At 41.2% G+C, this 18,702-nt stretch overlaps 1 protein-coding gene across 1 annotated transcript in view; it reads left to right on the forward strand.

The window, feature by feature from the left end:
* Positions 1 to 787: 787 nt before the first annotated feature.
* LOC137917696 (intermembrane lipid transfer protein VPS13B-like) overlaps positions 788 to 18,702 on the forward strand; it is a 303,427-nt gene continuing 285,512 nt past the window's right edge. The window contains exons 1-3 of the mRNA XM_068760421.1: positions 788 to 877; positions 1,962 to 2,120; positions 3,514 to 3,657. Coding sequence (XP_068616522.1) covers positions 1,974 to 2,120; positions 3,514 to 3,657 — 291 coding nt within the window. The 5' untranslated portion in view covers positions 788 to 877; positions 1,962 to 1,973. The remainder of the gene's footprint in view (positions 878 to 1,961; positions 2,121 to 3,513; positions 3,658 to 18,702) is intronic.

Here is an 18,702-nt window from a genome sequence, read left to right on the forward strand (position 1 = left end):
TAATATTAAAATGTTAATATCTAAAGGAATTTAGCCTTACACGTATAGGATCAATTCTGCCCCCAGTGAGATGCTTAGAAATATATAATACATAAATGTAATACAAATAAAAATAAACAATTGACCAACGCGACAATAAAGCAAATGTGCGCCTATTATAGTCAATATTTACTTTGCAGGACTTTTCCACAGGTCTCCGTCTCAATCCCTGAACAACATCTGAATGCAGTGGAGCTGCAGTATATATACTGCATATATATATACTGGAGCATATATACCGGTATGCTCTAGTACTTCAGTCACCTTATAAAAGGAAGCGACACCAGTCAGCATGACGAGGTGAGGGGCGGAAGAGAGATTTGACGCAATGATGCCTTTAATGTTCGGTGTAAACACTTTTATTTTATTTTATTTATCTATTGGAGAGATCGGTGTTGTAGCTCGAAGCAGATTTTTACAAGCAATACTTATACAAATGACTTCGACGTGTAATTATATAATTTAATTTTTAAACTGGTTGTCATTACGGCGTCTGGTCCGCACCAGCGGCTTAAATGGTCTCCTCGAGGATTTTTCTTTTTTCTTTTTTGTACTGTGTCCATTCTCTGATTATCACACTGTATTCAGTTATGCCTTCAATGAAACGTCCAGCGTGTCTCAGGTGACGCAAACTTTGTTGTTCGTGCAATGAATAGTGAAAGGCAAGTTTCCGACCGTCTCAAATGCAGCACCGTGCATACGGAAGCCGCGTTGGTGTTTACTGATGACGTTGCGTCGCAGCTGTTGAGAGATGTGGCTAACGCTAGCTCACAGCGCGAACAATGTTATAACAAAAGCCTCAATCGAGCAGTAACAACGCGATATAAGCGGGAGTCAAGTAAGAGTTGATTTATCTCATTTCCCGGTGGATACACGTTTTAGCAAGCTGAAACGAAGTTAGGGGGACTTTCTCCACATCAGCTAGCTTAGCTTCTTTGCTGCTCTGTCGTGTGTAGCTAGAATGACAGTGAAGCATGTCTAACCCTTCTGATGATCTACTTCACACGAAATTACATTTCTCACTGCTGCGTTTACAACACCGCTTTGAATCGAGTTATCGATATGCTAACCTTTGCTGCTGGTAATATGGCAAAAGCAACAACAACAAAAAAACATTCAAAACAGGCTAATTCAGCTGCTTGAATGAATTGAGACGAACCAGTGAAATTAAGTTCAATTTAAAAGTTGAACCTACAACTGCATCACCTAAGGCTGACACGTTTTCTGTCTAACTATAGTTTCTGTTTAGTTTTAAATGCTCATTTATATATTTTCGACCCTAAGGTATTTGTATAGCACCTCACAAAAACCGGATGTAACAAAGTGTACATAGCGACACGTGAAAAGCGTTGAACTATAAAAAATAGGCACGTAAGATAAAATAGGAGATTGGGAGAATTACAATATTTACTATACAATAACCTAAAAAGTACAGTCTCTTTTCTTTAGCCTGTGAGGCAAGTGGACAAAAAAAACCAAACGATAAATAAAATAAATCTTCTGAATACTTGGCAGGAGCGTTTTGGCCCACATGTAAGCATTTTCGGTACGTTTTGCTAATGCAGGTTAAGAGGAAACTTCACCTGTTGTAAGCAGGAGGAAACCAGACATTTTATGACCTGGTTTGGAGAAGCGGCTAAAGACAGATCAATCTTGTCTTCAAAAAGATCACTGAAGATGGAGCCAGCATTTAGGGCTGCTGCATTGGGGCTGAGTTTGTTGAATGTAGTAATTATTGTACTTTATTCCACCTCTGTGCTTTGACATAGAAAAAAAAACTCTGTTGTGTTAAAGATTTCAGAAGAGATGTTTCTTTAAATAGTTCTGCTATATAATTCTGACATGGGATTTACTATTTCAATAATGCAGAAATAATTGCAATCTTAACTAAAATAACAATGTTTTGTGTGACCTGTGTACAGGACTGGGACAAGATGCTGGAGTCCTACGTCACACCGCTCCTTATGAGCTATGTTAACAAATATATTAAGAATCTGAAGCCATCTGACCTGCAACTCTCTCTCTGGGGAGGAGATGTGGTGCTCAGCAAGTTGGACCTCAAACTGGATGTGCTGGAACAGGTACTGTATGTCGAAGGTGTCCTCTGCTGCGTGTAACATAATCAAAGCAGGACGTCCTGTGAAGACAGACATACCATAAATAGCCTAAAATAAGTGTTGTGTTACTCTAAATACGTATTGTTTGCAGGAATGTCTTGCAGTTATAGTTGTATGTGTGTTGTTTGCGTGTGTGGTTGTGTGTAAAGAGAGAATATATAATTTTTTTTTGTTTGTTTTTTTTGCATATCGGCACTGCTGTAATTTTGTTATTTCTGTTTTGTTTTGATTGAGGACCCTCTTGAAAACGAGATGGTTTCCTCTCAAGGGGTTTTATCCTTTTAAATAAATAAATAAATAATGATACTATTATGAGAATTAGGAAAAATATGAACTCGTTTCTTTTCTGTTGTTCATAATATCCACTGCTAATATTACACAACATCTATACAATAAAGTCAGAATTTTAGTGTCCGTTTGACGATTAAAATAAAAAGCCGGACTGTCCGTTTGTGTCATTACATTTCATTTGCTCAGCATCTCGTCCAGAATGTGCACTGGCAGATGTCAACGTAATAGGGAGATAAAAAAAAAAAAAGAAATTTCTTTTTGTTTTATCAAACAGACATACTGTAAACCAGTGTCAGATTTTCCCCTCAAAAATATTTGGTCATTTCTTTTTTGGCTTAGGTTTAGGCCTGGGAGGCAAAGAAATGTCAGTATTTGGTCTTATGTAGTGGGACTTGCGCAAAGTAGTTCAGCATGCAGAAGAATGATATCAGAATCAGAATACTTTATTGATCTCAAGGGGGAAAATTCTTTTCGTACAGTTGCACTGCTCCAGGACTTATGAGAGACAATGTTCCCACGATCAAGAGCGAATTAAAGAAAATAAAAAGTATCTTACCACAATATGCTATCCATATGTTCAGAATCAATAAGAGAATGAAAGTTCTTCCAGAGCTACAAATGTCAATACTTGCATATTTGTGGATGATAAAGTTTCACAAACATATAAAGAAAGAAATAAGTAAGAACAAGTGAGTAACAGTAAAACAAACACTTAAATTGAGCGTAGCAACCGTAACATGCAGAATGCACGGTGGCACAGGAGTACTAAGATGATGTCTCTGAGAAAACATGTGTATATATTATATACTATATGTATATATTATATTGATAAAGGTATGATCAGTATGTATTCTGTAGCTGTTGTTTTTTTTTAATATCCTCTCATTTTAATTTCAAATAACTGATGACAAAATTAATGATTGAAGGTTACACTCATTCTTGAAACCTCAGTTTTGATATCATCCCATGCCGTTATAATGCTGCCTGCAACACAGAGTAGTGCCGCTTGTTCCATCAACACCTTGCTGTCTGTTGTTTTCATCTTTATCTGCCTCTATTCTGGTAGGAGCTGAAGCTGCCCTTTACATTTTTGAGCGGTCATATCCATGAGCTGCGCATCCACGTGCCCTGGACCAAGCTGGGCTCAGAGCCTGTGGTCATCACCATCAATACCATGGAGTGCATCCTCAAGCTGAAGGATGGAGCCCAGGTTAGTAACTTCCTCTTCATGGCAGTGCTGATCAGATCTCCTGGCTATTGATGAGAAATTAATCTTAATGTAAATGTTTAGTGTTTCTCTCTCTCAGTAATAACAATAAGATTGATAATGGCTTTAGAAAAAAAGAACAATATATTATTTAGTTTGAGTCCAGCAGGCAGCTTGACTCTGGTGATTGATTGTGTGTAAAATCACTTTAAGTCAAAATGATCATTTATATTTTCAGCTGTTGCTAGATTTGTAAAATGTAAAAATTTTGAACTACATTTGCAAATGTGTGTTTGTGTATTTGCTTAAATGTCCTGAGAATGATATATATTTTTTATTTTTAAAAACTTCATCTTTATTAAACTTCATGTACACAATATATCATAAATAATAAGAAAATATGTGCTGCTTTTTAACCACAATTTGTTAAAGTAATGAATATCAATTTAAAATTTAATAAATGTAAAAAATGTAAGCTTATTGATAGTCTGAGCTCCAGGATCAATCCCTCTGCCCTTTTGAAGTTTTGTGATTCTTTGATTGCGCCCCACCTTACTTGAAATTTATTTTGTGGAAAAGAGCTGTGCTCTGTGGTCTAATGTGAATCCATCTTTAATGAGGTAGCATGATGGCATCTTGTTAACCCCCAGAACAGGATAAAAAGGACACTCGTGATGTTGGGAAAGGTTCATTCACATTTTACTCAGTGAGGTTCCTCGGTATGTTTTATATTCTGTTAATATAAATTACAATTTCATTTTTAATTACCACTATTTTTAATTGCCACTATTGTGATAATAAATGCACTGAACAAAAACCAAAGCAATCACAGTTCCTGGTAGCTCCCCTCCCCAAAAAAAGAATCCTGCCTCACTGCGGGAAACTCTTGAGTTTATTCCTCATGAAAACAGTGTTTATTAATAATTTATATATCTTTTAAAGCTGGGGACACTTGCCGGTGCTATAAGGGCTCTGTTTTAATAAAATGTAGAATTAAATCAGTTGGCAAATCGAGAGCCCTGCCATTTGTTAGCATGAACATAAATCTCAGGATACCAACCCTCAAGAGAAATACTGACCATTGTAAAGTGTGGTGTATAGAAACTATTTTTCATAGAGTTACCCAGCGTCTGCATTTGCCACCCATGCTGTTTATAAAATGAAGTGTTGGTTGCTGCTCGCCCTCCTAGTGGGAAGGTTGAACTTTCAAGGCCAGATGTCCCAGAAGAAACATATTTCAAAGGGAAGTCAATTAGACCTTATTATATAGACTGCAGCAAAAACATTTGTAACACATGAGCTGTAGCTACCCAAAACTAATGGTAAATATCATACTACTGGTCATGGGGAGCATTACTGTGGTCGGAGGGAACTGATATTCCCTTGCATGCCTCATACACAGCTTCAGGTCACGTCCCAGTACCTGTCCTGGTGTGCATGTATGCATGTATTTTCCAAACAAGCATTTGCTGCAGATGTTCCCGAAACAGCTTCCAGTTTAGTAAAGATTTTTTGGCAATTACAAATGACGTTTGGACAAATTATTCAGTGGTATGCAATCCCATGAGACATACTTTGGAGCAAAGCCAGACCTGCAGCAGAAGTCCTTCTAGCACGTGGAATTTAATTGAGCTGCTACACTTCTCTCTAGTGTGAACGGGAGGCAGGAGACTGTCTACTGTGATCCCAGCTACTAATATATTACTTACATGCTGGAGGTATGCGTAACCCAGTGACTTAAATGACCTTTATTTCATTTTTATTACACTTTCAACAGTATTGGAAGTTGAAATGCAGTGGCATTGCTTGTGGTTGCTATTTCTCACTTTGGTCAGCCCATAGAAACAATATAATATTTCTCTGGATGTTAGATATCCTGTTGGTACCTCTCAGGGATTCAAGGAGTTTGGCATAGCTGTATACTAAATGTACTCCATGACGAAGCCCACGTCATTTGGGTGATGGGCCACAGGTTTCTTAAAAGCCTCTGGAGAAATTATCTTTGTATGGGAAATATTACTTTTAAAGTTTTGTAGATTGTTATTGTTTCTTTTGTTCAATGCAGATGGGAACTTTGTGCTGCCAAAGTGTGGGATAATAAATTATACCATTGATACGTTTTGTTTTCATAATTACTGTTAAAGCTTCAGCACTGGCCTGTAAAAACATCCGCAGATCTTTTGAAGTTCATTAAGTGTGCTGTAATTTGTCCTGAATTATTTGGACTTTTTTTTTAAAGGGAGTCTTTTCCCTCAAACGGGAACTGAGTAATAGGAATATTCTGATTGCTCAATAGGACCCATCTGCAAAGTACTGAGGGCAGCGTGCAATTATAGTTTCCAGCAAATGTTGAAATCTGGGCGTTTAGCAGCAGTTGGGGATTACAACTCCTGCTGACAGTGTAATTGCTTCAAATAAGCTGCATGGAGAACTTCAGAAAGAAGGGTACCGTATTTTCACGACCTTATGACGCACCTGGTGATTCGCCGCAGTCTCATTAACAGCTGATTTTTCGGTATTTCAAACATACAAAGGGCACGCGGATCAAAAGGCGCCAGCATGATAGGTGCGCAAAATAAAGCAGGAGCAAAACTGAATTTGGTACTCACATCTTTAATCGTCATCAATCAAACAAGCATACTAGTGCGCGTTTTAAAAAATAGAGCCGGAGCAAAACAGAGTCATTAATCAAACCCATCAAAGTCCTCATCCTCTGTTTCTGTAGTGAACAGCTGCGCTAGATCTCCGTCAAACATGCCGGCCTCTTTCTTCACTGTCAGAGTCTCTTTCCGTGCCGTGCCGTGCGGCGCCTCGGAAATGGAGCCGGCTTCACAGAACAACAATGCTAGCAGACAGTTAGCCGAAGCAGCTACAATCCAGTCAAACTGTGGCGCTGCGCTGCCTTCCACTCTGAGTGGAACTGTGTTCTCCTGTTATCCAGCGCTCCCACTGTTAGGGTTTTCCTTAACCCTCCCCAGTTCTTCTTCTCCGTGTGGGTGCGTGGTCAATAAAGAGGATTTGGGTCATGATTAAGATATTTATATAACATGCAGATCAATACAAGTTGGTTCAGATATCAGCGCTGAGGTTCGATCCTGCTCCGTGGGTGAGTCTCAGGACCGAACAAAGACGCGTCCGCGTCTTTCAATGTCCATGAGTCCGGCCTCCTCCAGGTGGGGGTCCCGCCCCCAGCCAATCTAAGCCCATGTTTATCTGTGTTGTGTGACATCACTGTTGTGATGCGTTCAATTGAAATCAGTCATTAAAATAACAAACTAACTGTGGTGCGTTCCTAGTGGTGTCGGCATGTAATTACTTTGTGGAATCCCATCTAAATACGGAAATTCCCTACAGCTCCCACGCAGCCCGCAGTTTAACGTTGCGCGGTTGGAGTTCTTTGGTTAATCCACCGGGGATGATGATGATAAGATAGCTTGCTAGTTAGCCCGTTAGCGCGTTAGCTAGCTTCACTCCGGTTTAGACCGTATCGGTGAGATCGCCGCGCACGGAGTCGCCGATCGCAGGAGCCGAGTTGCTGCAGGTCTTCTTCTTGCTTCCTCCTCTTCCTCCATGGATTCATTAATGCTGGATTCTCTCTCCGCTGCTCTATTCCCGTGTTCTGCTGCGGGACCGACAGCCTCGGCAGCCACTTCCGTCAACACGGCATAATAGTTTACTATGTGTAGTGTATCACTCCGCGAGGCGCCTGACTGAGTCCGCCTTACAACAACAAATAGACCGCGCGGACCAATGGACGCGCGGCACATTTTGAAAAAAATCTAAGACTTTTAGGCGCGTCCTATGGGTGTGAAAATACGGTAATTGAAAACAATGTTGTCAACTTTTTTCTGACCTTAATATTGCAAACCAGTGGCCATTTACAACAAAATGCATTTTGTTTTACACACTGTATTTGCGTTATGCCCTAAAGTCGCTGATGCAAACTCGGAAGTGAAATTTTTTTATAGGTCAAATATTGATTTGTTCAGATTCGATATGTTGATATTTCTCCATTCAGCTGTCGTCCAAAAGTGGAAGTAATCGTACTTCATGTATGAGCTAAATTATTAGCGTTGACATATCCATGCTAAATTAGACTAAGCCCCGGTCTATGCCCAAGAGTTCAGTTTGTGTGGCAGGAGATTGGTCATGGGGCTGAACTCAACCAAAGAGGCGTGTTCTGTTCCCCTTGTCCGTCCATCCATCCGTCAATCCTTCCATATGCAGATTGATGGGGGGATATGGCCTGCCCACATCTCCTCGAAAGCTCATCACTGAATTCTGGGACATTTTTACGTGTGCTTAGTAAATGTGCATATCTCATAATTTGTTTCCTCAGTTTGTCATTTAGCATCTGAAGGCATATTTGGGTTATTATTTTATCTTGTTTTCATTCTACTATGATGGAGATTGTGGCTTGTCCATATCAGCACAATCTGAATCTTTCTAGGAGTTGCGGGGGAAGGGCATCTGAGTCCTTGGAGTCTAGTTAGTGGTTGACTTTAAGTTCTTTTTGTTGCCCAAAGATGCACTAAATGTTCCTCCTCTTCAATTACTTGATGAGGAGGAATTGTTCAGTGTGAATTGAAACGCAATCTGATAAAATGGTGGCTTTAAAATCTGCCAGTCTAAAAACAGAGCCCCTGCAGAAAGTCGGGCTGTTAATAAAAACCTTTTTATTATTTGGTTGATCTTGTCATTTTAAAGTTTTCAGCTTAGATACGATGGATTGTAACTTGCCACTAATATGATGCTGATCATTTTGTTCCCTGCATTAATGCTTTAAGCTTACAATTAAGTATAAAGTTTGAGTAGTTTTTTTTTTTTTTTACATTTTTTGCTAGTTATAGCAGTAACAGAAATCGGTAAGATTGGCCTCTGCTTGGTCTAACTGCTTACATTATTGTAATATTGCTAAATTGTGGGCAATTGACATCTTTGTAAACTGCTCCAGATGTTAAAGATGAGGTGTTATCGACAAAGACAGAGGAGAATTGGCTGGACAGCAGTTAGAGTGGATCATAACACTCTCAGACGCGCTTGATTCTTCTTGAGACAAAGATAAGGCAGAGGAGAGCCTTTCTGGTTTTGGCTCTGCTTACACCCTGATCTGGGAGTTTTATGGCTGCTGCATGTATTTGCCACTGATGTGGAGGTTTTGATTGATGCATTGCCTTAAGATGATTGGGGAGAGGGATGCTTCTGGGACTTGTTGGTTTGGCACATGGTCCAACTGGGCCCTTTATTCTGCGAGATTCCTTCCAAAGCATTTTAAGGGCTTTACACTACCTAATTCAGTGCTCCTAAATAATGGGTAATACATGTGAATTAGGGAAGACCTTTTTGAAGATGTCTGAAAAAGCCCAAAATTGTTGTTCTGTTGCACAAGTACCAATATGAGAACTTATTAATGTTAGTTTATTTCCAAAATATGCTTTGTCATCGTCTGATGTCTCTTACGCTCTGACTGCAACAAAATCAAGTTTGCAATATGATGCTGTTGCATCGTGTCATGTGTTATAATTCAGCTGGGGCTTTCTCATCTAATGACCTGAGCGGTGAAGTCAGATTTTAGCTGGTTGAAAAGGTTTTAATGACGAACCTGGTAAAAATAATAATTGACAATGGAGAACTCTGATGTGTTCCAAGAGACCATTAAATACTTCTTGATTGTTGTGTCCATTCACATTTGTTGCATATAAGTTAATGTTACCTTGTCCATAAAGTGGCATTGGATTTGGTGGTACCGGGTTCCATTCCCTTCTGTGTGGAGTTTGCATGTTCTCTGCTGTGTCTGTGTGGGTTCTGTCCGGGATCTCCGGATTCCTCGCACCTCCAAAAACATGCAGCTTAGGTGAATTGGTCAAGCCAAATTCTCCGTAGGTGTGACCATTTGTTTCTTTCTTGTGGCCCCGCCCTGAGCTAATGAATTGTCCGTGTTGTACCCCGCCTCTTGCCCGTTGTCCCCGGGGATAGGGTCCACCAATGCCTGTGGCCGGAATAGTGATACTGGTATCGACATACAGTAAGCTCGTCCTTATCCATAACCCAGGAAACCTTGAATGTATGGACTTTCATCAGGTTCTGAATGTAACCCTTTTATTAGTTCTCCTGTTGTTGTGCTTTACGTTCTGACTTAAATTGGATTCATATTTCTCACTGACAGAACGTGAACCTGTTGTGTAAGTGTCAATGAAAAACATAGGACTAAAGACTATGAAAATATCAGTCGCCTAGTCGTACGCAGCCCCGTTTGACAGTTTGTTTGTGCTTGTGCAACTCAAATTTCACGTCAGAAAACACAAAGGAAAAAAGTTAAACAAGTAAAAGAAAAATAGCCTGTGGAAGTTTGTAATCAGATAGCACAAACTGGATAATCTCTGTCCCAATGCCATCCGGAAATCTTGCCTTTGATTCTCTGACTTGCAGGGAGTAAATAGCTCACAGAGATTGGACCATTAATCCATCTGATCATCAGCTCAGCGGGGCCTTGTCTTCAGGACTGAGGACACAGAGGGCAGTCATGGAGCTTTGCAGAATCTGTTTTCTGTGGATCCAACCCCCTGCAGCAGTAACAAAACCCATCTCTGACTGTTAATAATAAAAACGTTTGAGTAATATTGGCGCACTGTGGATTCCTCAGGCGGGTTGGAAGCCAGAGCAAACGTTCTGATGAGAGACAAAGACAACTATATAAAGACAAATGAAGATTGAACATCAGAGTGCATGTGCTTGGGAGTGGTTATGAGACAATATGTGGGTGTAGTGTGCATGGGTAGTGTGTGAGTAGGTCACAGTAGGCCATTCCTTTTGTGAGAAATTGCAGCATATCCATGGCTATGAGGACGAAACCTCCAGATTGTTTGTAGTTTGTCAGGCGTTTGTGTAAAAGCTCCCATCTATTGTTTGTTTTATGACCCATGTATAAATGAGCCCTCTACTAATCCGTTGTACTGGCAGATTCTAATAAAATTCCAACCCCAAAATCAACATGCCACTGGCCTTGATTTGCCTGATCTTTTCGTGAGTCTTCAACCCGTCACGCTCCGTCTCCACCCTCATCCTGATGTTGACTCCACTTCTTTTGTGATTCCGTCATCCCCGCTGAATCGCGTGCTGGCCGTGGTACGGTTGCCACACCCGATCTCAACCAGTCAGCGCTGAAGCTTGTAGATGCTAAGTGTGTAGTAGCTTGTTTGAGAAGCATCCCAAATGTGACCCTGTGTTCTGCTCTGTGGAGAATATGCATGTAGTCTACGTTTGATGGAAGAGGCATCAAGCTTCCCCGAGTGGATTGAGCTCGGTAGGAAGTCAGACTCAGGAGCAGCTTGTAAAATCCAACAAGTACTGACAATTAAAACACCCTTTGCTGCCTGCTGATCTTAAAGGAGCAGCTATATTTCTTGTAGTGGTCGAGATTCTTGTTTGTCACTCTGCCTTGTTTATGGCATAGAGCTTGAGAACACCAGAAGAAAGTTGGTCCCCCGTTGGGCTCATTGGACCATCTGCTCCTTCAGATAAGGAACTGCTGTTTTATGCCACTATGCCAGAGAAGTCAAGCGATTTGGTGGAGGGAATGTGTTCAAGAGTCTGATAAAGGTGACAAGACTGCTTTAAAACAGCTGCAGAGGGCAATGTCAGTCCCGTAGATGTGCCTACATTCAGCGCCGTTGCCTGCGAGTCAGCCAATGCTGCACAACCCACAGTAACTTTGAGATTTGAAGGAGTTTTGGGTTGTAGTGGAATGAGGTTATTCCAGCTCCTCAGACAGTCCTCAGACACAGGAAAGCATTTGGAGGGAAGATTAAACCTCGTGGCTTCCTGCATCCAGTGAGTCAAGTGGTGATCAATACCCTCTGGGCAGGATGCTGCCGCTGCATGGTTTAATCCCTGCTCTCAGGCCATCCGGACCACAGCAGTTCTTCATTGGAGTTTATTACTTGCTGGATGCTTCTGGTGACATTGCAGTCTGGGAAATTATTACCTTGCAGTTAAGGCTAATGCTCATGTTCATAGTGCGTTCTTTGGGCGGAAAAACTGGCAAGATATTGTGTTGCAATTAAACACAGCATCCAATTAAATCTTAATTTACACCAGAAGTACGGATTGCATTGAATTGGGGGGTATTTATCTTTATAATGTGGCATGACCAGCTTTCTTTTAATTCATTTCATTTCATTTCATTCTTTTTTTTTTTTACACTGAAATCCTTTTTGTGTGGTTAGCTACATTTCTAGAGACATCTGTTGCTGAATGCGAGACAGCAAGGAGTAACACAGTAACTGGGGGCCTCCGAGTGTAGTTTCTCTGTAGAGAAAGGTAGTACTGCATATTACACAAACTGTGTGTGGTCTGTAGTTTTATGTCTCAGAGTGAGTGTGTGCTCCGCTGAGCAGACCCCTTTGACCTATGAATAATTGCACTCTTATTATAGAAATGCTGATAGCATAAATGACACCATATAAGGCAGGACATTTGAACCAGTAAAATCAGTCACACAGAGCTACTCGGTCGCAAGCTATTTGGCAGAGCATAATTCTTGTGATTTCCAAAAAATTTAAATTCTACTGGACTTGTTGCGTTGAGTCGGACTTGAAGACAGCGTTGAGTTAGATTCCACTTGTACTAGAGAATGAGATTGTAACGTGCATTACTGCACAGCCTGCTACTCGCTGGAACTAAATTCGATATGTGGGGAGAAACCCAGGATGGCGAAAAATTCACAGGCTGCAATTGAGTAATATTTGATTAAATATTTAATTAAAACCCCTTTTGATAATTAATAAAATACGGATCGATTCCAGTTGACAGAACAGGGAGTATATATTCAGATGCTGTGGCGATACATCACAGACAGATATCATGGAGTGCAAGGCGATATCTGATTCACTGAAACTAACGGCGATATTGAAAGAATGGCTTAGGCTTCTGGGAAGTCAGAAATGGGATGGAATGTTTCAAATGTTTAGATTGAATTTGATTTGTCCTCACCCTTCATTTCAAAGATTGCTTGGATTTATAAGGGGCTTTAATTATAGGAACAATCATAAAGTGCATCTTAAAGCCAGTCAAACCAGCCTGGCAATACCAAAGAGGCAAGCCACCCCTTCTGGTCCCTTTGCATGCTGTGTTCAGGAACTCCTTCTAGAGTTGTCTGGAACATTTTTGCCATCGCTGACTTTAACTTTAACTCCATGTACTGCATATGCCCAATTTAGCTTCTTCAGCTAATGCTGCTGCGTGCATGATTTAAGCATGAACCGCTCGAGGACGGCAGATTAAAATTATGCTGTCATTTATGCTCAATATTGTGCATTTTAGATAAATCAAATAAAAGTAATATTCAAAGCCAGTTTTGTTATCATTGAAGCATTGTATAGTTTTTCTTTTCTGCTTTTGCTCTCACCTTCTCAAAGATTACTTTAATAAAATTTTAATTGTATAGTTTTTCAAGTTTCATTTTGGCCATTATAGCTCATAATTCAGAGCCCTGCTCTTGCCAGGCTTCTTGCTCCAGTGATTTGTAATGCAAGTTTAAGTGAAGAAATGAAACATGCCTCCTTTCATTAGACTGATGAAGATAAGAAGAGAGCCGAGATCCTTGGACAAGGACTGAGTTACAGCTCCGAGATGTTACAAGGATGAAATTGTAATATGTTTTTTTTTTGTTGGTTTTTCCTTTCCAAAATAAGGTTAACATCCCTCAAGCAAGCTGATGAATGTTGACAGTACCTCAGTTGCTTTGGAAGCCGAAGTATAAAAGCTATGCAAACATGAGGCCTGCTGCATTCCACTTGCGTGCTCAGACCTTCTGCAATATGGCTTTGGTATTTCTCAACACTGTCTTCAAGTCCTCTCCCGTTTCTCTGTTTGATTTATTCTATCTTGCTGGTTTCAGAACATTGATACTTTTCCAGATAACGTAGGCCTCTACAGTTCAACCCTTTTCGCTGCACCTCGCGTGTGAATTTAAATTGTTAGCGTAGCCACCGCGTGCATTGTGTGAGTGCGAGTATCATTCAGGGGCTCTTGGTTATCCTCGTGTAATGGGACTGAAGTAATGGTCAAAGCTGAGGATAGAGATGGTTGGTCTTCTGACAAATGAAGGGCTGCTCCCATTGAAATTAAGGTTGCTTCTGTGAATTTCAGCAACGCAAGAAGATAATCGAATCTGTGGGTGTTTGTTTTCATTGGTAGGGGTGATGTTTGTTTTTTCATAAAGTCAAGCAAAGTATCAGCGACGTGCTTGAAGTGAATAATGACACAATAAATAATTGACACACAACGACTGATTATCTTTGGATAAAGAATGAAGAGTTTAGATTAAAAGCTCTGTGTTTGGAATTCCACCATGTGTGTTGTAATTGACATGACTAGTATGCGTCTTTGACTCTGGGGGACTTGTGTGTGTGTGTGTGTGTGTGGTGTTTTATTGCAGCTAACACATTGCAGTTATTAGCATTAGGGGGTAGTCGTGCCAGCGTAAGCAGCATGCCTCACATGCTCAGTCTGGGCTTGCGGTTAGCGGATGGAGACATCTGAAGGACCAAAGTCTCTCAGATCTAAATCAGGAACAATTTCTTCCTCTCTCCCAATTGCTCTGTTTCCTTCTCTTTTTCTTTTTTTTTCTTTCTTTCTTGCCAAATTTTCCTCTGACTGTTTATCTTACTGCTTTTCATTCTTTCATTCGCTTCTTGTTTCTTTGCTTTATGTTTTCTCCTATATTCACTCATGAGAAATTAGCGTGTCAGGTGCAGGAAAAAGATGCAGGTTGGTATGACGCTTTAACCTTGGGAGGTTGCAGAGTTAATTGGAATCGGCTGTATAGAAGAGAAGACGGAGATAGCGGCGATCAGCCTGGTTCCAAATTCCATCGCTGTGCCTTCATCAGGAATAGTCGCTAGCTGTCTGAAGTCTTTGCTCCTTCATCGAGTCTAGGGATTTCCATTACTCTGACTGAAATCCTTTGCTTGAACAATAGTGGGAAAACAACAATTGTAAGCCCAGATGAATGAGCAAAGACCTGAGCAGTCCGTCTGCTATAATATCGTACTGCGGACTCTCATACGGCTGTGGAGAAATGATCAGGAAAAAGGCTTTCTCCAGCAAAGAAGTCGATTCAATATGTGAATAGACTGGCTTTGCGATTTCCTAGATTAATGGAGAATCAAACGTGCTTTAACTCAAACAGCAACAGCTACTGTAACACAAACACAAGATTGGTTTCTGTTGGTAGGACTAGAGACTTGAGAAACACAGACTTAAGATCATTTCCCAGGGTTTGCCACGGAATCTACTCTGTCCATAGTAAGAACTCATCATAAAAGGGACACTGATGCTTAATGCTTACATATCTTTTGTTGTGCAACAGTTAAAGGTCGTAGTTACATTATTTGGAAATTGTCTCTGCTCAGGTGAAGATAAAGGACAACAGGTTGAGTGGAAATCCAAATAAAACATGGAGAGGCCAGACAGCCTCCTGTTGCTCTGTGGGGGTCTGATCCATGACTAGCATCCCTGTTTTTCTTTGCCTTTATTCTGGCCATGTTGGAGCCAGCTATTAAACATCGCCAGTTTGACTTGGGCACATCGGAGGCACTCTTGGCAGAGATCTCCAGCATGACATCACCGGTGCTGTTGTTGTCATTCCTCCCACTTGAGAGTGAAATAGTTTAGTAATAGTTCATGCTCCTTTTGGCAAATCCAGTGGAATCTTTTCCATTTCCAAGTAACCTATAGTGCTTTCATTGTATCTGTTTGCGGAGATAAAATGTGCTTAGTAACACTTCTGGTATTACAAACCCTGCAAACAGACCCCCCCCCCCCTAGAAAAAAAAAGAAAAATTCCAAAGAAATACCACAAGTACATCTGTTCTCTGTTGTGGTTGTGGTAATTAAATAGATATGACGGCTGTGAAAACACAAATTACAGATCATTCATGTGACTATAAAAAAGTAAATCAGTGATGGTTACATATTTTATAGATATCTCCCTTTTATATGGCATCAAAGAATAAAAAAAAGAAATCAAACTAAAAATATGCAGCGTGAGCTCTGTAGTTGGGGTGTATGGCTTCAAAAAGAAAATTGATTTGGAAACTTTTGCATAAGAATAATTATGACATTAAAAAGCCTTCTGCTGGACGCCATCACTTTATCAAGATGTGTAATTGCAGTCGTAATAAACAAGTTATCTTTTCCACTTTTATAATCCAGACATTAAGCGATGGTGGCTAGTTTTTTTTATTTTATTTTAATGTTGAATCAGAATTGATTCTTTAGCTTATTAGCAAACTGAATTTGCACATCCTTCACTTAGACTGATTTTATACTAACTCATGCTTCCCTTGCTCAGAAAAACAAGGCAGGGGACAAGAATAACCCAGGTGAGTTTAAATACTAGCATGCTGCGTACATTACAGGATTAATATTTAATTAATAATTACATGCATTGTAAATAGGGGGTTTCTTTTCCAGTAGTGGATTTAATTACTTAAGTAAGGACAAGATGGAGAGACCGCATTTTTGTAATAAGCTGTTTTCATTGAGATAATTATTTAGAATGTCATAAGATGTGATATTCATCTGGGTTTGTTTCAGGCTCTAATCCCTCCAATCTGCCATGGATTCCAGCTGCGGGGCTCTACTGTGCATTTCTTTTACCCTTATGCTGTGTGTGAGACAGTGTGTGCATTTGTGTGTGTTGCATGAAGGCACATCTTGAATGCAAGTTATTGGTTGGTGTGTGAATATACACAGCATAATAGTGACATGAAGAACCTTTACTCATTTTAAGTGAGGGAGGAATTTGAAATGGTGTGCTTAAAGTCTGGCTGGTCGCAGCCTTCTCTCGTGCACCTCCATTTGAGGCGAAAATGAAACCGCTTTCTTTAATCACGGTGTTAATGGCTTTCTGCATTTGTCACAGTTTCATTATAAGCCCATTAGCAGCTAATTCTTTTTAGCTGAGCTGATAGATGACTTCCAAGCCAAGAGACTTGAAAGAAAAGAGTAATCTGAGTCAACAGCTATGAGCGCTGTTCTCTTCAGTTTACATTCCGCTGAGGTCGTCATCGATGGACTGAACAGTAGGAGTGTGAAACAAGCGGCTGGATGCCGTTTGACTTTACAATCGGCATCATAGGACGATGTCAAAAATGGTTGAACAAGACAAGATCACCCAGACTGTATCTACAGATGTTTGAAAGAATTAAAGATGAATGGGGCAGGTGATGGATCGAAGGAGGAGTAAGGAGCAGGGAGAACAGAGGCGCTCCTTCAGGGTGCTTTCTGAAGTCCACTCTAAGAGAAGGTCTTTAACAAGTTTGAAGCAAACTACCAGGCAACCCGTGTTGTCTTTGAGTGTTTTTGAACAAGGACGGAGGAGACCTGATGGCTGCATCCTCCCCAGGGATGGCGGTTTGGGGGGCCCTGACATGATGTGTCAGATCCAGTGTGTGTGACTGTGTTTGTATGTGTGTGGATGAGTGATTGGGAGAGGGAGGGGGGCTCTGTCTGAGATAAGGAGCTATTGAGTTTCCTTCATTTATTTTCTCACTGCTTAGGCGTTCGCCCTCCGCTGCCTGGCCTCCAATCTCTAGGCCGGCTGCTTTGATGTCAGCATGAGTCCGCCGGCAACCTGCGGAGGAAAAACAACAATAACAAAGAGCGTGTTTATCCAGCAATGGTCCTCTGCACGTTCTCATTAATCCGCCGAAGTTTTAGAAATGTTTGGGTTTCGAAGTTTCAAAGATCAGGCAAGTTGCGAGCGGGGAGACCCCCCCCCCCCCCCCCCCCCGTGTTCCCTGAAATTGAAAAATTGCTTTGTAATTTGTGGAAGGGAAAAAAAAAAAGTCAGAAGAAACGACAAGCAGTGAGAGCCCCCACACTCTATGCATATATCGTTTTCTTTAAGGGTACATTAAACTAACCCTTTAAACAAGTTGGGCAGATGCATTAAAAACATATAATAAAATGGAACGGCAGCTTCAGTTATTATGTCCTTTGGGTTGTCCTTATGTCCTGCCGTTTAAATTTTCCCTGGCTGTGACCTGAAAGGATCCACTCATCCACATCATGGCTTTCATATAAGTTGTGTTACCAATAGGAAGTAAAGTTGAACTGGTTTCTGGGGGGGGGGGCTGTGACACTATCTGCATTGGTGCTGTTACTAATAGCTCCTGGTGGTGGCAGGCCTCAACTAATGGGCTGAGTGGCTCAGATGTGAGTCGACCCTCCAGACACGCTCAACACATTGCCTCACGGTCCCTTACTGAGCCAGACGTCTGCAGAGGGACAGGGGTCAGCTGTGGCCTTCCTGTGGCCTAACCCTCCATGGGTGCCCACTTACCCTCTGAGTAGGGGTCCCCCCCGGCCTGTCACTCACCCTGCCAGGACCTGTTCCTTTTTAATGCCCTCCTGAAAGCTCATCATCTCACTGTTGCTATCTGCTCTCGGACTCAACTTCTCCATTTATTTCACGCTGTTATTTTTTCCCACTTATCTCTTTGTCTCGTCTCCATTCCTTTTTTGCTACCGTCATCTTTGGTCAACAACGAAGTTGACATGCCTGCAGGGGAAGCAACCCCCTCTTTTCCTGGCAGTTCTCTCATTCTATTTCTCTATTCCCCCCCCTCTCCATCCTGTGCCCGACCGTGGTGTTGGAGGGATCAGTTTACCCAGCAGCAGCTGAGGCAGGCTACATTTGTCCCTGGGCTTCCCTCTGAAAAGGCATTTTTCGCCTCTGGAGAATTGTTCTCTGCCCATGGTGACATTGAGCACTTAATTGCACTACTACCAAATTTGGCAGCCGTGTTCTTTAGTGGCAATCTTAGCTGCTGAACTCTGCGTACACTTCGCCTGGGGGGCTAGGCATTCCTTTAGGTATAGATATGCGAGTGTACATGGGAGAGAAATTGTGATTGCGTGATGTAAACCAAGCACTTCGATGTGTGAGCATGCTTTATTGTAACTAGGCCTGATCTAATACAGCCATTTTTTGGGGGGGGCACTGTATCATTTGTGAATTTTGCAAATGCACTATAACTT

Source organism: Brachionichthys hirsutus, chromosome 3 (assembly GCF_040956055.1).
Source record: "Brachionichthys hirsutus isolate HB-005 chromosome 3, CSIRO-AGI_Bhir_v1, whole genome shotgun sequence".
NCBI lineage: Eukaryota > Metazoa > Chordata > Actinopteri > Lophiiformes > Brachionichthyidae > Brachionichthys > Brachionichthys hirsutus.